The sequence below is a fragment of the Pezoporus occidentalis genome, unplaced genomic scaffold (assembly GCF_034315485.1).
Source record: "Pezoporus occidentalis ecotype Australia unplaced genomic scaffold, CSIRO_AGI_Poc_V1 ctg44, whole genome shotgun sequence".
In the NCBI taxonomy this organism is placed as follows: Eukaryota; Metazoa; Chordata; class Aves; order Psittaciformes; family Psittacidae; genus Pezoporus; species Pezoporus occidentalis.
In genome coordinates, this window is record NW_026915769.1 from 1367556 (window position 1) to 1393469 (window position 25914).

General features: G+C 45.6%; 2 protein-coding genes across 4 annotated transcripts in view; both read right to left on the reverse strand.

Moving 5' to 3' along the window:
* Nucleotides 1-24608, reverse strand: part of LOC134172070 (lactosylceramide 4-alpha-galactosyltransferase-like) — a 28378-nt gene extending 3770 nt beyond the window's left edge. The window contains exon 1 of one of the 2 annotated variants that reach the window (XM_062634845.1): nt 24530-24608. The gene's annotated coding sequence lies outside the window, so the exon portion shown is untranslated. Of the gene's footprint in view, nt 1-9; nt 113-24529 lie in introns of those variants that run through there. The other variant, XM_062634843.1, reaches the window with a different exon arrangement.
* LOC134172069 (lactosylceramide 4-alpha-galactosyltransferase-like) lies at nt 40-24608 on the reverse strand. Of its 2 annotated transcripts, XR_009967817.1 has the most exons (3): nt 24530-24608; nt 10700-13178; nt 40-117 (listed from the first exon to the last, which is right to left on the reverse strand). XR_009967817.1 is itself a non-coding variant. In XM_062634842.1 (2 exons), exon 2 carries the CDS (start codon nt 13146-13148, stop codon nt 12057-12059), a length of 1092 nt encoding a protein of 363 aa, XP_062490826.1. In that variant the 5' UTR covers nt 13149-13178; nt 24530-24608; the 3' UTR covers nt 9340-12056. The 2 variants fall into 2 exon arrangements, 1 of the variants encoding a protein (XP_062490826.1); XM_062634842.1 differs by lacking the exon at nt 40-117 and having other exon boundaries at nt 9340-13178.
* Nucleotides 24609-25914: the final 1306 nt, after the last annotated feature.

The following is a 25914-nucleotide window of genomic DNA, read 5'->3' on the forward strand; positions in this document are numbered from 1 at the left end:
ACTACTCACCTGTTCCTGCTTTCAAGACACCACAGAAGTGACTGCTCAGCTGGAGGTTTTCAAGAGGTTAGTGTCTCTGAGAGCACCTAGAACTCCATGTTCTTGCACTTCCTTTTTCTGAAAAGAAATAGAGATGTAGTCTGAACACATGGAGATAGCAAACAGATTGGGGAGGATGTGACATCATACGTTCAGCTATTACAGTGGCTGATACAGAGATCAGGCAGCTGTGCTGTGAATAACCCGTCTAGTTTGAAATTGATGAGGAAAAAAAGCCCCAACACTCAAAAAGGAAGAGGGAATCGAAACCCATTATCGCTACACATTAAGCTTTCTACTGCGACAGGAAAACGGTTAGTTTTGTTTTCTCCTTTGCTTAGAATTCCCAGTGCTCATGCTGTTTGGGTAGCTGCCATGATAACTGAGCTGAGTTTCACATCGCTGTCTCCTCCCACCCCAAGACTGCAGTTCTCAATGCTCCTTTGAACGCACACTCTTTAGACCAATTAATTTACTCATTCATTAGGGAATATTCCCTCTTACATCAGATACTTCATTGAATGACTTTGCCAAATTCAGGTGTCCCTCGTTTCTTGACAGGTTCCCCTTGTCCCTGTACTCAATGGCAGCTGACTGTCCCTTACAGAAGACATGTTCACGCATTTACAAAATGTCACCTTTATCCATACAGCCACGAAGTGTAGCGTTTACTGCAGTTTCTACCAAGTTGGCTGCAACAAATATCAGGCCTATGTAGTCCCGACCACTCTCCCCTCCCTACATCCTTCCAAGCACTGCAGCACCCTGGATAGACTCATAAGATGCCAATACTAGGGAAGGTCTTTGGAAGGCATCTTATGTTATTCCCAGCCCTTTCATCGATGGATCTCTCCAGGCCCCAGGTCAGGTCTCATCTAGTCACAAAGTCACAGAACAGCTGGGGTTGTAAGGCACCTCTGGAGACCATTTGTCTGACTCCCCTGCTCAAAGCAGCGTCACCTACAGCAGGTTGCTCAGGACCATGTCCTCTTGGCTTTCAACGTTGTCCAAGGACAGAGACTCTGCAACCTCTCTATGCAACCTCTTCCAGTGGTTCACCGCCATTCCTTTCATTCTAATTTCTTGTGTTTTGGTTTGTATCCATTACGTCTTATCCTATCACTGGATTCCACAGAGCCTGGCCTGTGTTCTTTGCCCCAGCCACCTTCAATCAGGTATTTATACACTTTGACAAGACCCCTCCCAAATCTGCTCTTTTTAAAGAAAAATGATCAAGAGTTCTCTCACTCGTCACACAGCACATACTCCATTCCCTTTCTCATCCTAGTGGCCCTTCACTGGATAATCTCCAGTGTATCCGTGTCTCGCTTTTACTGGGAAACCCAGAACCTGACACAGCACTCCCGATGTGTCTCAACAGTTCCAAGCAGTTGGGAAGGATTGCTTCCTTTGGCCTTGCTGGTATTGCTCTACAGAATGCAGGCCAGCAGGCTGTTGGCTGCCTTTGCCACAAGGGCACACTGCTGGCTCCTGGTCAGCTTGTTGCCCACAGGACCACCGGGTCCTTTTCTGCAAAGATGCTTTCCAGCTGGTCAGCCAATGTACTTCTCAGGTCTATCACTGCATCAGCTTTGCCCAGGTTTTGTAGAAGCCACAGCCAGCTTTATCTCACCTAACTTTAAAAGTCCATGGTACAGGCACTTGTGTTCCCATTACAGGCAGCAATGCCTGAAGTCACTTACCTGCTTGTGTAGCTTGCGTGAATGACCCTGCATAATCCATTTACTAGATCACCAGTGACATCTTATTATAGTCACTGAGGACACTAGTCCTAGTCCTGGACCTGGTCACTAGTCCTTCTGCTGACGTGGGCATGCCTGCCTCTGTTTTTCCACAGTGTGTTCAATACTCCAGTGAAAGGAATGTAATGCTCTTCCTTCTCATAACAGTGCAGAAACAGGCAAATACTGAGGCTCTCTCAGAGTGTGACAAGGCTTTTTATACACTCACATGCCACAAGAATTTCTTCTACAGGGCAAGAAAACTGCTAATGCATGTTTTCTGACAATATATGATTTGCAAACTACTGTATATGATTTTCACAACCTTGTTTGCTAAATTTAAAAGCCTAGCTAACCAATGCAGTGCTGGAAACAGGAAAACAAACCCCAACAAGAAAACCCCAAACAACCAAACCAAAACCCCCTGCCAGGGAGGAGGGGAAGCTGGGAGGAAGCAGGGACAGGACACCTGACCCAAACTGACCAAAGAGGTATTCCATACCACAGCACGTCATGCCCAGGATGTAACTGAGTTACCTGGAAGAGCTAGTGGACTGCAGGGTTGGACTAGGTATCGGTCAGTGCTTGGTCAGGCTGGGGGTGAGTTATCGGTTGGCTGGTGGTGAGGTGTTGTATTCTTTTCCCTTGTTATTTCCTTTATCATTGTTATTATTGGTGGTAGCAGTAGTGATCTGTGTTATACCTTAGGTACTAAACTGTTCTTATCTCAACCCGTGGGAGTTGCATCTTTTGATTCTCCTTCCCATCCCTCTGGGAGCAGGGGGAGGGCAAAAAGGGGGGGAGTGAGAGAGCGACTGCATGATTTATGGCTGACTTTGTTTAAACCAAGACAAATAGTTAGGGTGGAAAAGGACCTTAAGATCATCTAGTTCCAACCCCCCTGCCATGGGCAGGGACACCTCACACTAAACCATGTCACCCAAGGCTTCTTCCAACCTGGTCTTGAACACCACCAGGGACAGAGTATTCACAGCTTCCCTGGGCAACCCATTCCAGTGCCTCACCACCCTTACAGGAAAGAACTTCTTCCTTATATCCAATCTAAACTTCCCCTGTTTAAGTTTGAACCCATTACCCCTTGTCCTGTCACTACAGTCCCTAATGAACAGCTCATCCCCAGCATCCGTATAGGCCCCCTTCAGATACTGGAAGGCTGCTATGAGGTCTCCATGCAGCCTTCTCTTCTCCAGGCTGAACAGCCCCAACTTTCTCAGCCTGTCTTCATGTGGCAGGTGCTCCAGTCCCCTGATCATCCTCGTGGCCCTTCTCTGGACTTGTTCCAACAGTTCCATGTCCTTTTTATGTTGAGGACACCAGAACTGCACACAATACTCCAAGTGAGGTCTCACAAGAGCAGAGTAGAGGGGCAGGATCACCTCCTATGACCTGCTGGTCACGCTCCTTTTGATGCAGCCCAGGATACAGTTGGCTTTCTGGGCTGCGAGTGCACACTGAAGCCGGCTCATGTTCATTTTCTCATCGACCAGCACCCGCAGGTCCTTCTCCACAGGGCTGCTCTGAATCTCTTCTCTGCCCAACCTGTAGCTGTGCCTGGGATTGCTCCGACCCAGGTGTAGGACCTTGCACTTGTCATGGTTAAACTTCATGAGGTTGGCATCAGCCCACCTCACAAGTGTGTCAAGGTCCCTCTGGATGGCATTCCTTCCCTCCAGGGTATCAACCGAACCACACAGCTTGGTGTCATCAGCAAACTTGCTGAGGGCGCACTCAATCCCACCGTCCATGTCACTGACAAAGATGTTGAACAAGACCGGTCCCAACCCCGATCCCTGAGGGACACCACTCGTTACTGGTGATTCTCAAACCTCCAGGCCTAAACTTTTGTATAATCATTATAAAAAACTGTCTAAGCTAGAGGTGATCGGGAACAAGTGGCTATGTATATTACAGAATTGCAAGCGTTGTTTGCAGAGTAGAATATAAACTAAGGATGTGAACAAGGACTTTTCTTTGTTTTTTGTTTTCCTTCTGTGATTTAATGGATACAGCTTATGCCTAGGTAATGAGCAGATTTAACCTATGTAGCTAGATATACCTGCAAATAAGCAGAAAATTATAGGAAAGAAGGTGCAAAAGGGATCGTCTAGCTATGAACACGTACCTGCTGAGCAAAACGGGAGAAGAAGGAGAACACAGAGCAACAGAAACAGAGGCACAGACAAGATTCTGTTTTGCCTAACGTATTGCAAGAATAAAACTGCCAGACAGAAGCCAAATGATCCCAAATACCCAGACACTCACTGATCACCTGCCCACAGGGACCAGGAAGGGTGATCACCTGGGTGTCTGTAACTTTGGCTCCCACAGCTCATCCTTGCCCTTAAATACACTCTCTGTCTTGACAATCAGGATGCTCTCTTCTAAGCTGGCCTGCCTATGAAGTGCAGGGAAGCACTTCTAGGCTGTGGGGAGAGAAGCTGAACTACTAAGCAGGCAGCTGCTGAGGCTGTAGAAAACAGCAGGAAGAGCCAATTTAGGATTTGAATGTTTGATCAATTCACAATACTCCCAAATAAGAGGACCCTTGCAAAAGCTGGAATCGTGACTGAGTGTTCCCACAGTGTAGGTAGAGGAACTACACCTGGTGACAGTATTCAGCTGACATAATCCCAAGTAGAGAGAGAAACTTCTTCTTCCAGTCTTGTGAGCTCTTTGAACTGGTCTTAAAAGAAAAATAACCAGTGCCTGTCCTGCGAGGCTACCTGCATGCAGTGCACATCCCTAGGGTTGTTGGAAGACCACCCAATCCTAGTGGCTCTCTGTTCAGAGGAGATGACGTGGATCCTCTGTCCTCCAAACCTTCCCACTGCCCTCCCTCCTTGTGTGTTCTTTGTGTTGGTTTTCTTGGTCCCCACATTTGCCCCATCTCACCCAGCAGTGACAAAACCCACAGGGATGACTGCCAGAGCCTTCCCTTGAAGAAGGGAACCTGTAAGAGAAACATAACCTACATCTACCTTTATTATTAACTAAAATGGATTGAGAATGTAATTCTTTCGTGTCCTCCAGAACATGCTTAAATGTGGATTTACAAGAAAGACTGGTTAGAGATAGTTTTGTGTCTTAAGCTGAGCAAGATGCTTTGAACTGTCCCTTCCACAGCCAACATTTTAAAGCAGTAGGTGTGCCCTCTTATGGCCAATTTAACCATCACTCCTGCAGAGTGCTATACCTTCCCTTCATTCTTTGTCTTACCATTGCTTGTCTTTGTCACATAATTTTAATGCAACTTCAACTACCTTATGCCATTATACTATTCTAAAGCTACATTTAAGGTACATCAAGTAGAAAGACAGCAGCATAGCTCTCATCAGCCTTGGAAGAAGTGATTGCACCAGTCCCAGTTGTCTTTGGGAAAATGAGCCAGGTACCCTTGAGGTTAGTGATGTCCCTTCAAGTAAGCATATGGACATATGAACAGAAAAGCACTGGGAGGGGGTATGGAAATTTGCTATGAATTCAGAACAAAAACAGAGAAAGAAAAAGGACCAGCAAAGTGCTGCTGCATACCAAGATAGCTGCTAAGGGTCCTGAGCAATATCACCGATTACAAGCAGCCTGGTAGGAGTATTTTAGAGACGTGTCAGCTGAAGATCTACATTTTCCTCAGATGTACATTACCAAAAAGAGTAGAAGAAGTAAGATTTGACAATACCCACATTCAGTGGGTGACTCCTCAGTCTTTTAGACATGGAGGAGCAGCACGATGACAAATAGGGATGAATCCACCAGCCAATTTCCATAGTATTTCGTTTATAGTATATATATTTATATATAGTGTTTAGGGCAGCTAGTTGATGGATTCACCCCTGTCACCATGCTCTTTGGCACCACTCTGCTCTACCAACACCCCTAGTACTCAGCATTTAAGCAACAGCTCCTCCTTCTGACCCTAGAAAGAATGGCAGACAAAGCGCGTGTGCATGAGGTGAGTTGAGAGTATCCTAATCGTAATGGGTATATTAGATTAAGCCATAAAATACTGCAGCTATAGACAGAGGACTCTTAAGGTACCTGTCTCTTAACTACATCTTTTGTGCTTAATCACAGATTCACCTTTCCAGAGCGAACCCTGCAATATCCAATTTCACTTACATGGTTTTTAGAACTGACTTTTCTCCTGAAATAAAAGAAAGAACATTGAAAAGATCCACTCATAGAGCTGTAATGCAGTGCTGGACAGACACTCCATGAGGTGAGAAGAATTAAAAGCAAGCCACAGCAAAGAGTTGGAGGATGATAATAGCATGTTTCTGCAAAAAAAAAAAAATAAACACATTGTGGGAAGAGATGACACTGCAGGCTTTTTATAGCTGCTGATTCCCAAATCACTGTACAGAAAGTGACCATAGCTTGATCTCAGTGAAGTTATCCAGAAAAAAATGTATGGCTTCTGTGTATTGTTTGCAACATTAAGTAAAGGCCACAAACAGAAAAATCACAGTCAGTCATGGCAGCATCATTGAGTTTTTCAGTTCTGCTTCAGTCTTCCTAAATACAATAGACAGCAGTCTAAGATGAGTGAAAAATGCTCAATAATGCCATTACACCTAGAGCAGGAAATCTGCTAAATGAATTAAGATAGAGATCACAGAATCACAGAATCCCAAGGGTTGGAAGGGACCTCAAAAGATCATCTAGTCCAACCCTCCTGCAAGAGCAGGGTAACCTAGAGTACATCGCACAGGAACTTGTCCAGGCGGGCCTTGAATATCTCCAACGTAGGAGACTCCACAGCCCCCCTGGGCAACCTGTTCCAGTGCTCTGTCACTCTCACAGTAAAAAAATTTTTCCTGCTGTTCACATGGAACCTCCTGTGCTCCAGTTTACACCCATTGCCCCTTGTCCTATCACTGGACATCACTGAAAAAAAACTAGCTCCATCATCCTGACACTCAGCCTTTACATATTTGTAAATATTGATGAGGTCACCCCTCAATCTCCTCTTCTCCAAGCTAAAGAGATGTAACAGCTTCCAAAAAAAAAAACAACAAAACAAAACAAACCAGGCATACTCAATTTCAGGTAAGTGATCTTGCCAGTAGTTCATCAATTGTGAAAAAACACTAGGAGGAGATAGTGCAGTGGTACACCAACCCCTGAGCCAACTGGGGAGCCCAGAACCAGACACAGCACTGCAGATGTGTCTTGCCAGTGCTGAGTAGTGGGAACAACTGCTCCCCTTGACCTTGCAAGTGATGCTGTACGTATCACATCCCAAGCAGGGTGTTGGCTGTCTTTGCCACAAGGGCACACTGCTGGCTCCTGGTTAACTTCTTGTCCACAGATGCATGGAGTTATTCCCCACCAGCTAAGATTCTCCTTGTTGAACTCAGTGAGATTCCTCTTGGCTCATTTCTCCAGCTTGCTGAGGTCACGTGGAGAGGCAGCTCGACCACTCTGTGTGTCAGCCACTCCTCCAGTTTTGCATCATCTGCAAACTTGTCAAGGTTGCGCTCCATCCCATCGTCATAAAGGTCATTAATAATGACATTAAATAGTACTGGCCCCAGCACAGGTCCTTGGAGTATATCACTAGTTACTGCCCCTCACCTGGACTTTGTGTCATTCATCAAAATCCTTCAACTCCAGAAGTTCAGACAGTTTTTGATCCACCTCACTGTGTTTATGTAGTCCACACTGCATCAGTATGTCTATGAGGCTGTTGTAGAGACTGTGTCAAAATTTTACAAAAGTCACAGTAAACAATTCCCCTATCCACTGGGCTGGACATTTCATCATAGAAACCTAGCAGTTTTGCCAGGCATAATTTCCCTTTTATAAATCCATGCTGGCTACTCCTAATCACCTTCTTGTTCTCAATATATTTGTTGATGACTTCCAGGAGGATAACCTTCCCAGGGTTCAAGGTGACACTGACTGGCATGTAGTTCTCTGGATTCTCTTCCTTGCACATCTTGAAGACAAGCAAGATAGGAGTGAAGGTTGCTTCCTTCCATTTCCTCCAATACGTAAGACCTTACAAGCATCACATCACATATGTCATTGTGAGACAATGACAGCAATCAGCTCCCGCAGCACTCATGGATGCATCCCATCAGCTCCTATTGTAGAATCACAGAATGGTTTGGGTTGGAAGGGATCTGAAAGACCATCTGGTTCCAACCCCCTGCCATCAACAGGGACACCTTCCACTAGACCAGGTTGCTTCAAGCCTTGTCCAACCTGACCTTGAACACTGCCAGGGATGGGGCAGCCGCAGCTTCTCTGGGCAACCTGTGCCAGTGTCTCACCACCCTCACAGTAAAGAATTTCTTCCTAATGTCTAAGCTAAATCTATCTAATCATCAATCTGTTCATTCAGTCCTGACATGCCATGAGCAAGAGACTGGCATGCACCCCCCACAAGGAGAAATTACAATGTAGAGAATCATCTCTACATTTCTCTTACCTGTAGAAATGAATTTTGATTTGCTTCAAATCAGTCTCTAAACTCCCTTTCAATCTCTCACCTCCTACTGACCTTCTGCCTCTCTAGGAGGCTTCTTGCTCTTTGGAAAAAAATAACAACAGATGGAAAAAAACAAACAACAACGTTGGTAGCTTTAATATCTTTTGAAAACTGTTTTCCAAACAGTGTTTTCTATAGCCTTATAGTGTTTTCACATGTAACTTGCCAGACTTTTCTCCCATATATGGATTCCAGTTTGTGAAGAGAAATTTCTTACTTGTCATGCCTCTACCAACACACTGCAGAGCCATGGCAAGCTGCTAGTTGGCTCCATCAGTATACACAAATTTAAAGGCCAAGATCTCAGACTGAGCTGTAATGGCATGGTGCAGATGAAGTGACTTCCTCCTGTAGTTTTCTCTTCTGAACTATGCCTGTTCACCTGAGTTCCAGGCATGGCTGCAAGAAGATAACAGAGACCACAAGCCACCTGCATAGAGGGAATGATCTCAGATACTTGAGAGAGATGAACCTGGAAGACCAGGGTGCTGGTGTTCATAAATGGCATATCCACACAGATCGTGTGGAGACCTTTGTTTTAACTCCTCATTCCTGCTAAGGACAAAGCAGCCCTATGCAGACCACAGCTCCCAACATATAAGATTAAGGCAGGTAGCTGTACTCTCCCACAAGAAGGGCTCTTAAACTACTTTGTACCAGAGGCTCCTTGGATGGAGAAGGGAGAAGGAAGAGGGAGGAGGATAATGTGGTGATAGGGGAAGAGTCCTACAGAGCATTACAACTTACTGCACATCCTAGATCCCCACAATACAAGAGCTCCTGACATAGGATAGCTCCCAGCCAGCACAGGGGAAATAATAATCTTTCAGTCCTTTCCCAGGAGACCAGGTCCAGGATTACTGATCCTTCCTTACTCCTCTTCTGTTGCAATGTCCAATTCTGCATCTTCAGCCCGCACCCCTGGCTTCTCTCCTTGATGTACTGCACACTTCAAAATGCTTTTCTGCATAATAACTAACAGATTGCTCAGAGTTAACCACCAACGCCTCACAGAACAAAATGGAACATCTTGGTAGACAGAAGAAATAGTAAAAGCTGTATTTATTTTTCTTTCACAAGACAAAGGAAAAAAGGCCAAAGGCTGCTTTGGTTTGATTCTCTCCTTATCAAACCTCAGAACATTGACTCTACAGGGGAAAACAAACAAACAAAAACAAACCAGTACATTTATCCAAAAAGGCACTTTCCTAGAATAAGCAGTGCTACATCAAGCCAGATATTCGTTGCAGTGGAGCCCCAAATACTCCCATACTCAGTTCAAGGTATTGCCACAGTATAGTCCCATGTTACACCTTCATGATTACCAACCACCATTATACCATCTGTGGTACGGGTTCATAGCTCACTAAGATTGCTGTTGTTTAGCCCAAAGAGCCCAAAACAGAAGGAACTACATGAGAAACCACACCTTACTGACCACACACTAAACAGGGCTGTAAACTTTGCAACTGCTTCTAAAGAAAGCAGTGAAAAAAAACCCCACAGAGTAGTGACAGGGGGAGTAGAGAGTGAAAACAGCAACCACTTACACCACTTAGTGTGTTGAAGAATGCTTATACAGTCAATAAGATCTCCTGGTTCCCCACGAAGTCCTTGTTCTTAAAGATACTCAGTGCTGGGAGAGCTGCAGACATTCAAATGGCTCCAGGATATACCATAAAACTGGGCAGAACAAAAGGGCAGCTCTACATATATATACATACACATGTGTGATGCCAGCCACTGGAGGGGTGTTTACAGCACCTCTCTCACTCCAGAGTGGTTACATGTGCACAGGCCTCATGCCCTGCCAGGCTCACAGGCAGGCATTCAATCAAAGCAGCAGTAGCCTCTGATCGACACCAGACAGCTCAGCATTTGACAAGTAGTGCACATCCTCCTTAAGCTCCCATGGCCATGTTCCTTGAGGGGCAGGGAGTTGTTTCGTAAAAATTATGGGCAATTTGTCTCTCTCATTTTTATAAAAAAGTCTCATCAAAGAAGAGACAAACCTGAGAAAAAACAGAGAAATGTTGCATGCACAATCTTTTACGTTTCTGACCACTGCTTTGGCTGAACTGAGTAAACCTCACGTTGCTTTTGGTTAACCTGGGAAACAGAAGAGGCCTCAGACAACTGCAGCCCTAGAAATCATCTGAGTCACACTCAGAGGGCTTGCAGGAAATACCATGTGAAAGAGCTCTCACTTTGAGACCAGCTGACATTGACGATCTGACTGACTTATGTTCATCAAAGGGGCCATTGGACCACCCCACTGCTGTTCCAAAGCTTAAGAATAGGAGGCACACTGGAGGCAGAAAGTATTTTACAGTACAAGAGGAAATGGCCAATGCTTTGCCCATCTGCATTAAGCCTATCATAGTGTCAAGCTCATGTGCTTTACCAATCCCCTTTAGAGTGTGGGGGGGACCAGATGTAACGATGCTGATGGTCTTGGTCATATTCTTGTTTCTCACTGCTCTTTCCCCACTATTTTCTGACAAGAACAGTAAGAGCATCGGTAAATCCTTTTGGCCATAAAGGGGCAGATTTCTCCCACAGTTTGTCCAAGCTTGCCTCTGTGGTGGGAACCCTCAAAGGCACAACAGCATCTTGTGAAAGATGTTAATTTTCTCCACTACAATTCAGGAAGATGCTCAGGGAGAAGAGTAAAACTTCCCACTGTCTTTCTCAAGACCTTCTAGGAGAGAATTGTACTCCTAGACAGTGAATTGCAGGAGTACTGCAGGCTACTTGAAGATGTTCACCATAAATGACTCATAAACGAATTCAGACAGTACAGGTTTCCTATCTGTCCTCTCTGTAACCTTGGAAATATTTGGAAACATAATGCATTTCTTTCAGGATCCATCCAAGTGCTGAAAGATCTGGTGCTTCTTAGATGCTGTTACAGACATCTGGTCACAAAGAGAAACTCAGTGTAAAAGACAGTTCAGCTTTTCCTGTGTCAGGTACAATTTAAGGCGTGATTTAGGTGAGCTTTCCTGTTGATCACAGGGTGTTAATTTGCCATTACTATAAAATCAGTTATTGCTTCACAAAAGCTCCTTCTAAACAACGAGCTGGACTGAGATCCTCATGTTCTGAGTTGCACCAGATTTTTACATCTTTAGACCTAGGACATTAAACAGAGATTGCAGCATCCTGCTGCCTGCTCAAACCAGACATGAGAAAGCCTCCTCCACCAAAAACTTCAGAAGAGAAAGGAAAGAAAAGAAAAAGAAGCTGCCTTAGCTCTTTCTTGTCTGTTTTCTTCTACATTTTTCTCAGGGCACCTTCTCTAGCACATCCTTAACTTGCTCCTCATTCCTGTTCTTTGCTCTTCTGCATTTCCATTGCTCTGAGGACTGCGCTTTAGAAATCCTATGAATCAGTCAATGAGATACGCATTTCTACAAGGGCCTCTTGCAGGTTTACAGCCACAGAAAGGGGCCTTATTCCTCTGAAAGGCTGATGTAGGCTGTCACAAGTGGACCGGTACTTGCTCTTCTCCTGAGATTCCTTTGCCTGACCAAAGCAGAAGAAAAGTCCTTCAGAGAAACAAATGTTACTGGTAGGCAGTTATAGTCAAGACAAAGAGCTGCATAGACACTGGCTGAAGCTTCAGGCTCTACCTACACCCCACAAATGGCTTTTATCCTCAACTCTCACCTCCTCACTTCAAAAGAAAGTTCATTTGTGATGGAACAGCTGGGGAGAGTTGTGAGCTCTCAGGCAACATCTCTTAGCTGACCATTGAGTCACTGCCGTACAGAGTTCTTCTTCATGACATCGTAGGTGGCAGGGCAGAAGTGAGAATGCAGTTGAGCCAGCAAAGCCTGGGATGTGATCTCTAATCTTGTCCCTTGGCTCTTCTTGTTCCATACATGCACTGCATAGGTGTTATTAAAGAGGTAGTGAAGCTCCGAGGAGCTGACCACTTCAAAGTATTTCTTCCAGTCCTGCCACCGAATGGGATAAAAAGCCTCACGGGGAAGAGCACTCACTCCTTTGCAGCTTGTACTACTCCGAAGGCTCCTGATGGAGCACCACTTCTTAAACACACGTGTTAGGAGCTGTGGGCCCTGGTGTCCCCAGATCCAGCTGTTGTAGTTCTCCACAAAGTCCTGCATGCAAAGTTCCATGAACTTGTGTTTGGGCTTAAAGGACAGAAAGGCCCCATTCAGTACATACTTGGACTGGATACCAAGCACATTGGTGAGGTTCTTCAAGTTCTTAAGCACAATGAAGTCTGTGTCCAGGTAGATGCCACCAAATTTCCACATGATGGCAATTCTGCAGGCATCGGACAGGACAGGTAAGAAATAAGGCTCCCAGCGCTGCTGAGCCTGCAAGTACCACTTTGCCAGAGGTGTTCCAGAGAAAAGCTCTGTCAAGTCCAGGGGCTGGATTTCCACATTGGGGAAGCAGCTCAGCAACGAGAAGCCCCAGTGTTTGGGTAACGAGGCGTTCCTGTTTGCCAAGCCCTTCATGAGCACCACGACCCTTGTCCCAGGGTGCGTCCTCGCTGCTGACTCCACAGAGCACATGAACAGGTAACTTGGGTCAGTTCGCTCCGATGTCTCCACAAAAAACACATTCCCTGGGGAAGGAGGGGGCCCACCGGCAATGAAGTGTGGAGAAGGCACAGAGTGAGCACAGTGGATTTCAACAGGCAAGCTGTAGAGCTGGCCTCTGCCCTTAGGGTCCTCTGCCATTCTCCAGTACAACATGATGGAGGCAAAGGACATGAACTTAAAGGCAAGGATAAAGAGAGCCCTGAGCTTGTGGCTGAGCACCACCCTGGTCAGTTTTAGGAGGCAGCTGGGCATCCTGAGCATTCTTGCTCCCATCAGAGCCTGCTCTCCCAAGACAGCCGTGATCTGGAGGGGAGGAAAGAAGAAAAATATATTGACAGGGAAGGCAACAGACCTCGAGTCTTGAGACAGCGCTATGGCAGAGCCGCATGCTGAACATTCCTTCATGCAAGGGTGCTTCAACTAAGTCACCTTTACAAAAGCATCCTGGCTTCTTCATGCTGCCACCATGCCCACAGGGCTCCGTTAGAAACAACAGCGCATGTTCAGGCTGCAAGGTTATGTGACAAAGCTCATCTGCACACACACAAAATGCATAAAGGGACAGTGGCAGGAGGGGGAGCCCAAATAAACCCTGACAGCTCTATCACAGGGCCCATCAGCCCCTCAAGGTCCCACCTGCCCTAAGCCTTGAGAAGCAGGCAGGATCCCACATTAAGGACCCTAGAGGAACCAGCACCATGTCTAAGCCCATCCCAGGGCTGTCCAGGCATTAAACCCATCACCAGAAGCAGCTCTCTAGATCACCCTTTGGAATAAGGGGGTTACAGCTTAGGGGTGGGACATATTATGGGCTGCAGGGGAAGAACAGTTTGGAATTACTATATTTAGGAACCAAAGGCTGAGCAAGACCTTAACTCAGTGATTTTGGAAGGAACAAGAGTGGGAAAATAGAGATGTAAGCGGATTACAAGGGCCAGATGCAGGTAAATAGCTTGCTGGTCAGTACGCTCATCTGGTAATGTCCTATGCCTGATCAGGCTGTCTTGTCTTCTTATTAAATTCCTTTCTGACTCTTTCCTGGGTGAGGGATTTCAAATCTGTGTACGCTTGTGCATACTGGGGTGTGAACAGCTGGGATCTAAGCCCAGCGGCTGGAGGGAAACACTTATGTATATTCTCACTTGTGGACTTCCATCCTGTCCAGTCATAGAAGGGAGAAGGATGAGGCTGTCAGTGCTGCCTATGTTCATGTGGGTGCTCCGAGTGTCTGCCTGCGAGCTGTGTGGCCAGACATGCATAGGTACATACATATACAGTGTATGTATGTGCTTTGCGTGTGTGTGTGCCTGGTGAATACATCTTCAGCCTCGCTACTGTCTGGACACAGAGCAGCAGCAGTCTCACCTCTCTTGGGCTGTTGGATCTGGTATGATACATTGTCCTCTAGCAAAGATTACTCTACTTCAAAAAAATAAAACACAGTCAAACCTCTTCCTTTGTCTATCACAAACCAAGACTGACCCTTAGTTCCCTGAGTGCATACTGTATTTGCCACTTGTAAGGAAATGCAGCACTTGGTCCATTTTATCTTCATTAGTCTATATTTTCACATCAGTCCATTATTTTCAAACCAGACCTGTACATGGAGAATCTCAGATAATGTAATTTTAGATTCTCTTCTGTCCTCCAGTTTGCTGCCATACTACTGAACCTGGCACCAGACAGTGAGTGGGACAGCTGCTTCTGAGTTTTTTCATTTCCCAAGAGGAGAAGCCAGCCTTCCCAAAACTGAGAAGTCGCATAAAACCCCAGTGCTATCATCTGTTCCTGTCAAGAGGTCTCATCTCCCATAATCACAGAATAGTACTTGTTTCCCTTCCATTTATTCCCCAATAACCACCCTGTCCCCCATATTTGCTACAAAGCTCCACAACATGGTAGTGTTCATTATGTTCCTTTACACACTACCTCCATTCCTGACCCTGCTATTAATTTTATATTCAAGACTTTAGGTTAGGGAACTTAACACTTTTCTTCACTGGAAAACAAAACCAAAACCAAACACCAAACGTCTTTTTCTCTTCTTTCACCCTTTAAAACCCTTTCACACTTTGTGAAAGAGAGCTGAACACTATGACTGGTGAGCCTTCAGTACAGCAATCATCTTCAAAAGACACATTCTTCTCTTTTCCCAACTATTCTACCCACAGTGCCAGACCCAAGTGTAGGATGACACCTATATATGTACCCTCCTGTCAGGCAGCTAAGTTGGGATACACAGTGCTATTTCTGCTTTTACAAGCCTAGTGTGACTGTCCTGATCAGGCCTAAAATTTAGATCTCTGAAGTCCACACATAGATTTAACCATAAAGAGTTTATTTCCCAGAAACAGCCTTTAACAGTCTGAAATAAGGTGTGTCAAGGCACAGCCTAATGGAAGGCCGCTGTCATCAATGTGCCGATGCCTCCCTCAAAGCCTCCATCGTCAAAGTGGTGCCAGGCTCTTAATGAATCAAAACCAGTAAAGATTCACAAGGAATATGTTCTTTAAAAAAAATAAAATAATTTAAAAAAATAAAGTCCAAAAGATGCAAAACATTTTAGTGTCTTTTCTGATTTAATCTCTGTTGCCCTTTTGGTAAAAGTTTATATAATTTAAAAGAAATAAAACCAATACAATCCAACAGTGAAACCAGAAGTTTTGTGAGACAAACCAAAAATGTGCAGAATACAGGAGAGAACTCCATTATGCCTGCTACAGATAGCTGTGGGTCAGCTTAATAACAGAACAGAATTTTCCATTTCAAATTAATCATCCTTCAGTTGGGAAAAAAAAGAAAATGAAAAAAAAAGAAAAATCTCCACTGATATTTTTTTCTCTCTCAGTTTTTTTCTTCATCATCCTGTGAGTCTTCAACATACCTGCAGTCTTTCAGAGAGACTTCGTTGGAGGGTAGACAATGACACATCATCCAGCTGGTAGCACCAGGCACCTGTGTGCCTGGGAACAGCCACATCAGTGAGCTGCCATTCTTTTCCGTACCCTCTACTTTCCTTGAGACTCTAGGAGGGTGACACACATGTTCTTTCCTTATAGTTACAAGAAACAGCAAGACCCTGTCATCTCCCCTCCATCAATGGCAGATGTCTGCTCCAGCTCTGCCCCACAATGAGTCTTTCACAGCCAGAAGATAATGCTTTGGAAATAAAACTGCATCTATTGTATGGCTTTTGCCAACTTGTTCAAAGATCACCACCTGTGAATGCCTGCAAATGGCTGGTGCTGGCCCTCCTCTAGAAAGCTCTGTTTGGGAAAATGCCAAAGCACTGACACAGCAATACAGAGGTAACACCAGTCTCACACAGAGAGAGGGGAAACTTTGCACAGATTACATCAACATGGGGTTTGTACTGTTTGGCCATGCCACTGCTAAACATTACATCCCAGCATATTGAATAGACTGCAATAGGCAAAACATTCTTGACTCGGAGAATTTAACTTAATTTAATTTATTACAAATTATCATAAACTTTTAATTACAAATTCAGATACGGGGGGGGGGGGTGGGGTGGGGTGGGGTGGGGTAGTGGATAGGAACACATCAACCTAAACAACACTTTGGGAAACACCTTTCCTCCTCTCTCCACAGGTTCATCTTCAGCACAACACCTCTCCTCACCTCTATCCTGTTTCAACTTCCCTTTGTTTTCACTGTGGGTTACACTCAGTCTGTCCCAATTCCTTCAGTGAGGTAACAGGCACAGGAGGCTATGGGGCACTGCATGACAATTTCTTTTGGCTGCTTCTTGCATCTCGCATTTCCCCCACTGCTCCTTGCTTCTTACTGCTCCTCTGCTCCAGCATAGTTCACCCACAACCTGCAGCTCCTCCATGTGTGCCTGCCTTGGCACAGGTTCTCCATGGGTCACAGTCCCTCAGGGTGTCCCTGTCCCAGCATGGATTGCAGTCCCTCAAGGGTATCTCCTCCAGCACAGAGTGCTTCCTTCCAAGAGAGCATCTCCCTCCATGAACCCAACAGCATCCCCTTCTGCATGTCTTCCCCACTTCGTCCACCCTTTACTCCAGACATGTCTCCTATCACGGCTCCAGACATGATTCCTATCTCCTTTTGCATGTTCCCTTGTATCTCCTCTCACATCTCCTCCTGTCTCCTTTGCTTTTGTGTTTCCTTTTTTGTCCTCACACGTCCTTTTGCACCTCCTCCCCCATGTCACTTTTCCATGTCCTTTTTCATGACTTCTCATGTCTGCGTTCTTTCATCCTCACATTTGTCCTCCTTTATTAGTCCTTACGTGGGCCCTTCTGTGTCTCCTCATGTGCCTCCTCCCATGTCTCCTTTCTGTGACTCCTGTCCCAAACAGCTTTCTTCAATACATGTGAACAGAAGCACTGTGTGCTGCTCTGACCAGTTGCAGTTTTGATATGCAATGGACTGGTTTTGTCTGGTTTGGAGTTGGCTGGAACTTGCACAGGGCCCCTATCCACACAGGTTACCCCTGCAACTTCTTGCTGCCCACACCCTGCCAGCTACAGCTAATACAGGGTGCCTTGCAATGTTTAAATACAGAGAAGTCCCTAAATTGTTGGGTTTTTTTCCTGTAAGGATGAAATCTTGATTTGAATGTCGGATTACCAACTGGTGAACAGTCCTTCACTACATAGCGCAAACAAAACTGGTTATAGAACACTGTAGTGGGCAAGGTTACTGACTTCCTGAATGACTCGTGTATTTATTTCCCTGTGTGGTAACATCTGCTTCCAAAAGTTCCCTGAACAATGATTTAGAAATTGCTTAAACAAAGAAAGAAAAAGAGTTACTGTGTCATGTCACCATTTACCTACTTGCAGTGGAAAGGGCTCCCAAACAATGCACTGATGGCTTCACCTTCCAGAGAACTCATAACTTGCTCAAGCCTGTCGACAGCTTACACTAAACATCTGCTTAGCACATGAAAGGGCTCTACCCGTTAAGAAGGAAGGTAAGGACAAGCCTGCCACCAGAACTGCCACCTACCCGTACATCCTTCAGAAAGCAAGGCTTTGTGTTGCAGCTAAGCCAACCTAAGGAAAAGTTCCCAATGAAACAGGGATTCCTCCAAGAATCCGAGGCAGAAAATTTCACCTACAAGAGAAATGCAAAGCTTTTCTGGCGGTTTAGTTTACACAGAGCAGCTCAATTGAAGCACAAACCTGAGGCTGAGTAGTTAAGAGAGCACTAGAGCTCCCTCAGCACTTCTCTCCGATGAACAGTGAGGAAATAACATCCGAGTTTGATTTCTTTTAAACATACTCAGCAACTGAACAAGAGATATTTCAGGCAGTAAATAAGTGCAACATGTTACAACAGCTGTTTTTTCAGCAGCAACAGCAAAATCACCAGGGAAACCATAGGCTCCTCCAGGGCAGTGAAAGCACCTCTAGAGCTAGAGCAAAATCTCCATTTCTTCTATCATGTCTCCTATTATGTCATCTTCCTATCACGTCTTACCTGAATCTACAAGATAGCTGATGGTAATACACCACTGAAGTCCCATGTAGTGATTTTGATTGCTGAGACAGAGCAAGAGGAATGACCGCAACCACAGAAATGACTGCCACACCAATGCAAACATGCAGCTGCATTTGTTTAAAATGCACTCATGTTTTTACTTTAGAGATGCTTTGTGTCTAAAAAGTAAAACAAACATGAATGAGCTCTGAGCAAGGAGTTTCCTGGTCCTGTCAGAAAGGGGCACTTCAAGACTTTGCTGGGACAACACAGAGATGATTTAGCAACAAACAGGTATGACAGCAATGAGAGTCAAGAGCTAGGTCCTCCCTCATGGAATCCAGACTGCACAGTCCCACAGGGCAGGGGCCAGATCTGTCGAGTTAATTTACTGTGGTGCACACACCATGGAATAAACTTGTTATTTTCAAGTACCTTTAGTATAGTACTTTCTGTGCAGGACAGTGTGTCACACCCCAGCACCAATCACAACATCCATCCCAGAAAGTGACCTTCACATGCTGACAGATACCACCTCCTAATTCAGCCCCAATGGTTAGTTAACCATGGCTGAAGCAATATGCTGTTGGCTCAGCAAGGCACAGAGCATGCCATTGAAGAGGTTGCATACAGCAGATTGGGCTGCAGTTCATTGAAGGTGGTATAGCAGAAGTTTAGAGCATTTCTACACAGGCCAGGTTAAGTGCTGGTCTTAAATGCTTTGTTAAATATGCTCCCTGATACCAAGTTCTCCCAAATTAGCATTAGAAAAGATTCAGAGTCTTTCTACTGCTGCTTCATGAAGAAGGTCAAAGCCATAATTCCATTCTTCTCTGCTGACACATTTTAGCCCTTGCTTTTGTTTATCTCAGAAAGACATGACAAGGTTTTTTTGGGAGGATGCACCTATAGCTTTTCCTCTAAAAGCACTGGAAACAAAAGTCACAAGAAAATACATGCAATCTTTAAAGTCTCAAACTAATATCAAAGAAGAACTGTCAAGGTAGAGTTTTAAATAACATTTGGTGTACCAAATTAAATATATTAAGTTTGTACCTGAAGGGGGCCTATAGGGATGCTGGAGAGGGACTCTTCATTAGAGACTGTAGTGACAGGACAAGGGGTAACGGGTTAAAACTTAAACAGGGGAAGTTTAGGTTGGATATAAGAAGGAAATTCTTTCCTGTTATGGTGGTGAGGCACTGGAATGGGTTGCCCAGGGAGGTTGTGAATGCTCCATCCCTGGCAGTGTTCAAGACCAGGCTGGACAAGGCCTTGAGTGATATGATTTAGCGTAAGGTGTCCCTGCTCATGGCAGGGGGGTTGGAACTTGATGATCTTAAGGTCCTTTCCAACCTTAACGATTCTATGATTTATGATTCTATGAATCTAGAGCTAAGGGAATTTAGACTAACCAGTGGGTTATTCCCATCAAATACATTTGGCGTTAAGGCACCCTTAAGTATAACCAAAAAACCCCAAAATGGCTGCTGAAAAGTTTACATAAATCCCAGTTGCCAGTTACTGTGTTTCAGGGCAGCTACAGGTATGAATCTCCTTCCTTTCCAGCACAGTGGAAAACAGAAGCTTGCAAAGCTTTCACCAGGAACAAAGTAGGAAAAAAACAGAGCTACGCATTACACAAATTGTCAAAGCAAAGTGTGCATCATCTCTCAGTGCAAAGACCACACACAACACTGCTCTGCACTGTCCCTCCACTTCTATCCCTTTGCTCTTTCACATTTCCACTTTTGCCAAGAAAAGTAAGTAGGAAGTGTTGTTCTGAATTGTTACTGTGTGCTGTGCTGTGGAGAGTTATGAAGGCTGTTTTTTAGAAATACTTGGAATAAGACAACATACAGCAGAGTGGTGGACAAAGGACTCATGTTTGGTGCCATGCTTTCTGGTTCTCCTCCCATGATGCAGATTATATGGAAGCAGATGCAGGCCATTCTGTATGAAGCCATTCATAGAATCATAGAATAGTTAGGGTTGGAAAGGAACTTAAGATCATCTACTTCCAATCTCATGGGCAGGGACACCTCACACTAAACCATGTACCCAATGCTCTGTCCAACCTGGCCTTGAACACTGCCAGGTGTGGAGCATTCACAGCTCCCTTGGGCAACATGTTCCATGATCGTAGCCTAACAAGGAAACATGGTGGCCTTTCCAAAGGGTGCATCACATCCCAGTGGGAGAACAAGGCAATGCGATGAGTGCAGTGGAGCAAGGAAAGATGCCAGGGTCACTGTGTGGCACAAAGGAGAGGAGGAGCATTTATGGACAGACCTGGGTATGGAAAGCCTGGCAACATCAGGAACCCAGCTAGAGTGCATAGTCAGACCGATCTCTTTCTTTTTACCCAGAATACTACAGGGCCATCTTATTCAGCACCCTTTCAAGAAAAGTTTCCCAGTGCTTTTTTTTGTAGAGCTTAGTGTTTAGGTCTTCTTTAACTGAAAGGAGCACGTTTTGTACCTCACAGCTTTTAGCATTCAAGATACAGACCACATAACCCCCTCATCAATACTTAAAATAAATAGAAGGCAGGATTTGGCTGGAAAATAGAAACAAACAAAAGCGACAGATGCTAGCAGTAGATCAGCTAGCAAACTGATACAGCCCTTTGCCACCAGCAGCTTTCAGATAGTAGTTTCCTATTACTGTATTTGTAGAAAGCCATGCACACTCATAGTATAATAGGACTGAAAGCTATGTATGAAATTTAAGTCTAAACAATATTTTAACCCTCACCACTCCATAAAACACTGGCACGTGGCTAGAAAAGGAGCAGCTTTTTGAAATGATGTGCACATACGAGGAGACTGTGGGAATATGGAAGTCAGAACTATACCTGGTCAGCAAGTGTGCAAATCCCATTAATCACCAGTATTACTGCTGCCTACAAGCTTATGCAAGGGCTTCATAGCGGATCTTGCAAACGTGTTGAAGATGCTGTCCTCTTCTACAGGGTAGTCGGTTGTTAATGCTGCTGGATGCCCAGTTGCATCCAAGTGAAGAGATGCAGCATATCAGATCATACTAATGATTAAATACTTCAAGCCTAATAGACTGATATACAGTGATTTTTCCTTCTTCTAATCTGTACTGCACTTTCAGTTTTTAAAATCCAGAGACACACTGGAAGAGGAAAGATGGTCCAACAGTAGACTACACATGGATTCAGGGCACTTCTATTTATTTTAATGATCTGGAACAGCCTTCTTACAGGCCAAGGAACAGGTCCCTTAAAACCCAAACATAAATCTCACCTCCTACTTGAAACCATAAGGAAATTGATGTCTAAATTCCTTCAACAATCTCAGGGGTTGTTCTTCTGTCTCTAACACAACCTTCCTCCCGTGAATATGGAGGAAGTGCTTTCCTATCTGACAGAGCCACTGCAAGGCTGAACATATTAAAGACTGGGAGATATTAACCCCTATATCTTGCTGGAGATTTTGTGCAGTTATACAAAAATAAAGAATGTGAACACTATGTAAACATTTTCCTTTTTAATAGAAAAAAATCTAAATACTAACATGTTTATGCTTAATCCTTTGCTCGCAGGGGAGCAGTTGGTTCACAATGCCATAATCTGAAGTTCCACCAGACCTCATTTAAGCAGAGTTCCCAGCCCAAGTTTAAGGTAATTGTAAAAGCCAGAGGAGACAAGTGAAGAAGTGAGTTGCAAGCAAAGAAGGGAGTTGGTAACGAATCACCTGTTTCCCAGTGAAAGCACTACACAAAATAAACTTTGTGAATCTGTTTTGGAATCTGAACAGCCCAGCAACATAAGGAGTTTGAGTGTTTGCTTTGATCAGGAGTGCCTGTGAGAAAAAACAAACCCCAGATGAGAGCAGAGAAAGGGATCTCAAAGACAGATGACACAGTCCAAGCTTTTAATGGCATGGAAATTGCAGCTCTTAGGGAGCTAAACGGTAGTACAGCCAGGCTAATTTACTGAGGGCCTGCCAGAACAGACAACAGGGGTGTCCCCAGCCTCGCCTGCCATCACATAATGGAGCCACAACAGTGCTGGTAACAAGGCTTATCCAGCCCTATACACTTCTTCTCTGGTCTCCCCTCTATGTATGGAATAGGCATGGTTTTATATGGTAACTATGACTGGCACACAGTTGCTTCTCTCTATACTAATGACCAAACAACTGCAGCAAAAGTAAGATGGAAGCAGAATTACTCATAAGCACCTCAAGCCGAAGCATCTGCTGCTGATGCAACAAAACCAGGGCAGTGGGTAACTGACTGGGTAACTAACACTGGGCTTCCTCCTCAGGCTTTTCCTTGATGCTCCTCTGACCCTGCTGTGACTGGCCCTGAAAGCTAAAGCATGAAGAAGTCCATTCTGATGCAGAATTTGGTTTTCTTACTTCTTTAGCTCCCAGAACTGGTTTTGCTCCACTGCAGGGTGAGACAGGCACAAACACTAGCACAGGGAGATTGATGCAAGAACAGGCAGCCAGGGGTCTGCATCCTTCTAATATTGCTGAAACTTAGTTGTGTGGTAACACCAAATTGCACACAGGCCTTCACAGTCCGCAGCTACTGGACTTGGCCTCCAGATACCTCTGAGAAGATAAAACTTAATTAGAGCCACTGTCAGATGGAGACAAGACAGTGCCTTGAGAGCCAGTAGAAATCCTGTGAGAAGGAGAACTTGGGGCATGGCTACCAGAACTACACACTAAAACTAATTCATGGCAGACAGACTGCTCTTCACCCAACATTTTACACTCTCAGGCCCTCAAGGATGACTGCCATTTCTGTGTTGTCAAGTGCACGAACAAGAGGATGGCTTTCATGTACGACTCCCTAGTCAGTGCTCCCTCCTACAGAGACTTGAGATGCTGCTGAATTGCTACAAGAACCAAAAAAGAGGAATTAGAGTTTTCTAAGATATCTGTCTTCCATGCAACAAACCCCATGAATAATAAATAGTGCAAACCCATCAGAGCTCAGCAGAAGCTAGAGAGGGTTTCTTCAGGGTTAAGCAATATCCATTCTATTCTGAGAAACTTCTTGCATGTTAGTAAACAACATGTTATTTTCACTGGGATAGTTCACTCTTAGCCAAAGTTTCTGAATTCACCGTCTTTCCACAGCTGTAGTTTTAGTAGTCTTACTACTGTGAGACTTACTACTGTAATCTTACTACTGTAAGAGTTACATATTTTCTTACACCTCTTCCGTTGGGGGTTTCTTCCCCTTCTTGCCACAGGAAGAGTTTCTACAGTTCTATTGCAAGTCTCAGTCTTTCTTCCTCAGACCTTACCCCAGACTCTGACGTTTTTCAGGGCACGTCTGCTTGGGAACATGCCGACCGACTGCATCCTCCTCTGCCACCACTTCTGCTGTTTTTCCACCCTCTCACCCAAGCCAGCCCGTCGCTGCTGTCAGAGAGGAATTCCACATTTCTCCATCCCATCCAACTCTTTTCTCCTTCTATTGTGCTGCTGCCATCCCACCCGGACTCACATCATCAGCGTTTGACTGAGCCCTTCTCAAGTTGGATGCTCTCATTTTCAAGTGGGATGGAGCACTTTAAGGCACTGTACAAGCAACTCCCTTTCACCGGGGCTGCTACATCCAACCGCACCTTCGCCAGCACCCCTCGACAGCGCTGCCTGCGCAGCAGAAACCCTCACAGAGCTGTGCAGGGATCCAAGAGAAGCTCCCCTTTACAAGCCTCAGCTGGAATGCCTCATTACCACTGGGAAGACCTCCCCGCCTGCCGGGACCGCGGTCACTGCTGCCTACAGAGCTCCCACCGCGCGCGGCAGCCGCACGGAGCAGATCAGAGATGCTCGGGGGTCCCGGTTGAGGGCAGCACGGCTGCTAGTCTGTCCATTCCATTCCATTCGACTCCAGCCTGGCAGCCCTCCCAGACGCTGCTCCCGAGGAGGCGAGCAGAGCAGTTTTGGGACAAGACCGCGGGCAGGTCGGCTTCAACCCGCACGTAAGGGCTGCTGCCCACCACCGCCGTGGACTGTTCATGGAAAAGTTCCCCGTGGAAAAACACACTTTTTCCTAAGCGGCGAGGAGGACGAAGCCACCCAGCCTCGGCTCACGGGCAATCAGAGACCCGCTTCTTCGTCGCGGGGCTGCACCGCCCTTCCCGTTGCCCCGCGATTGCCCCCGGTCCCCCCATCCCTGCTCACCTCCGGGGTCGCCGCTCCTCGTCCGCAGAGCACCGCGGCTCCCTCCCGCAGCACCGAGCATCAGCAGCGGCTCCCGCCCTCCCCTCCCTCCCCTCGCCGGTCCCGCCTCCGGCCTAGCCCAGGCCACCTCCTTCCAGGGCAGTCCCGTCGGGGAACCGAACCCGTTACTCACCGGAGACGCGGGGCCTGGCCCGTGCCCCGGAGGGAGCGGCATTGCCCGTCCCGACGGCAAAGGGAAACGGCCCCTCCCCGGGCACGGCCACTGCTGCCCTGAGGGAGGTGGTTTGGGAGTTAATTCATAACGTACCGCTTCGGACTGCTGTAGGGATTTTTTGTTTCTTTTTTTACCTCGCTCTCTCCTCCCCACCTCCGGGAATTTCTCCTCTACCCACGGCTGGTCGGGAGCTGTCAATCCGATCCACGTTCTACATCCCGGCTTTACCTCTTGTCACGCTGCGATATATCAAGCGGAGCTCAAGTCACGATGCGTGTGGGTGGTTGGCAGAGGATTGATTAAATCGACCCTGGTCAGAGACCTCACGGCTTGAAGGGCTCGTAAACCTCGGAGAGGAGGAGCAGGGGAGGGCTGGGAGCTTTCCCCATCATTAGGGAGAGGATTAGGAAGCTAACAAGAGTGAACCAAAGATGTGAAACTCAAAATTTCAGTTAAAACCCGCAGATCAGCTGCTTCCATGTTACAAAGCAAGTTTCATACCTACCCTCAGGCAGGAGGAAGTTTTACCTAAATTATTCCTGGCAAATGATTGCTTAACAAGTTCTTAATGAGCGTGAATAAAGAAGAGAAATTGAGGCTCTTGTTTAGAAAAGCACTTTGACTACAGGGTGGAGTAAATTGCATGGGAAGATCACCAGAGATTTTGGGAGGTAGGTTAAGTGATGGTTTAGGAAGGTAATCCTTCCTGGAGCAGGGGTTGGACACAAGCTCTTTCCAGATGCCTTCCAGCCCTGTTTTTTTTACAATTCCCATGATAGAGTATGTTACTTACGTGTTAGAAAACAGGGTACCTATGACATTTCCTTGAAATGTTTGCATTGTTTTAAATGAAAAACGTGTTTTCCTTGTAATTAAGTAGTCTGAAACTACCCCTTTCCCCAATGATATTAAAATATTTCTAAGAATAGGTCTTAATCAAATTTGAAGAGTAAATAAATTTCAAGATATTCTTGTCTGCCCCCCTGAGCAGAATTTGGATTAACAAGTCAGAGTTGCTACTGAAGGTGTAAATACTCACTCACCCTCTGTGGAACCAGGGTTTGGACTAGATGGCCTCCTGATGGTCTTTCCTACCCAGTGTTTCCCAGCTGCAAGAGCAGCACCCTCAGCAGCCCATGGCTGAGTCCAGGGATGCTGTTCCTCATCTGAT

Coding starts and splice junctions, on each gene's coding strand:
- LOC134172069 (XM_062634842.1), bottom strand. CDS start 13,148: ATGGGAGCAAGAATGCTCAGGATGCCCAGCTGCCTCCTAAAACTGACC.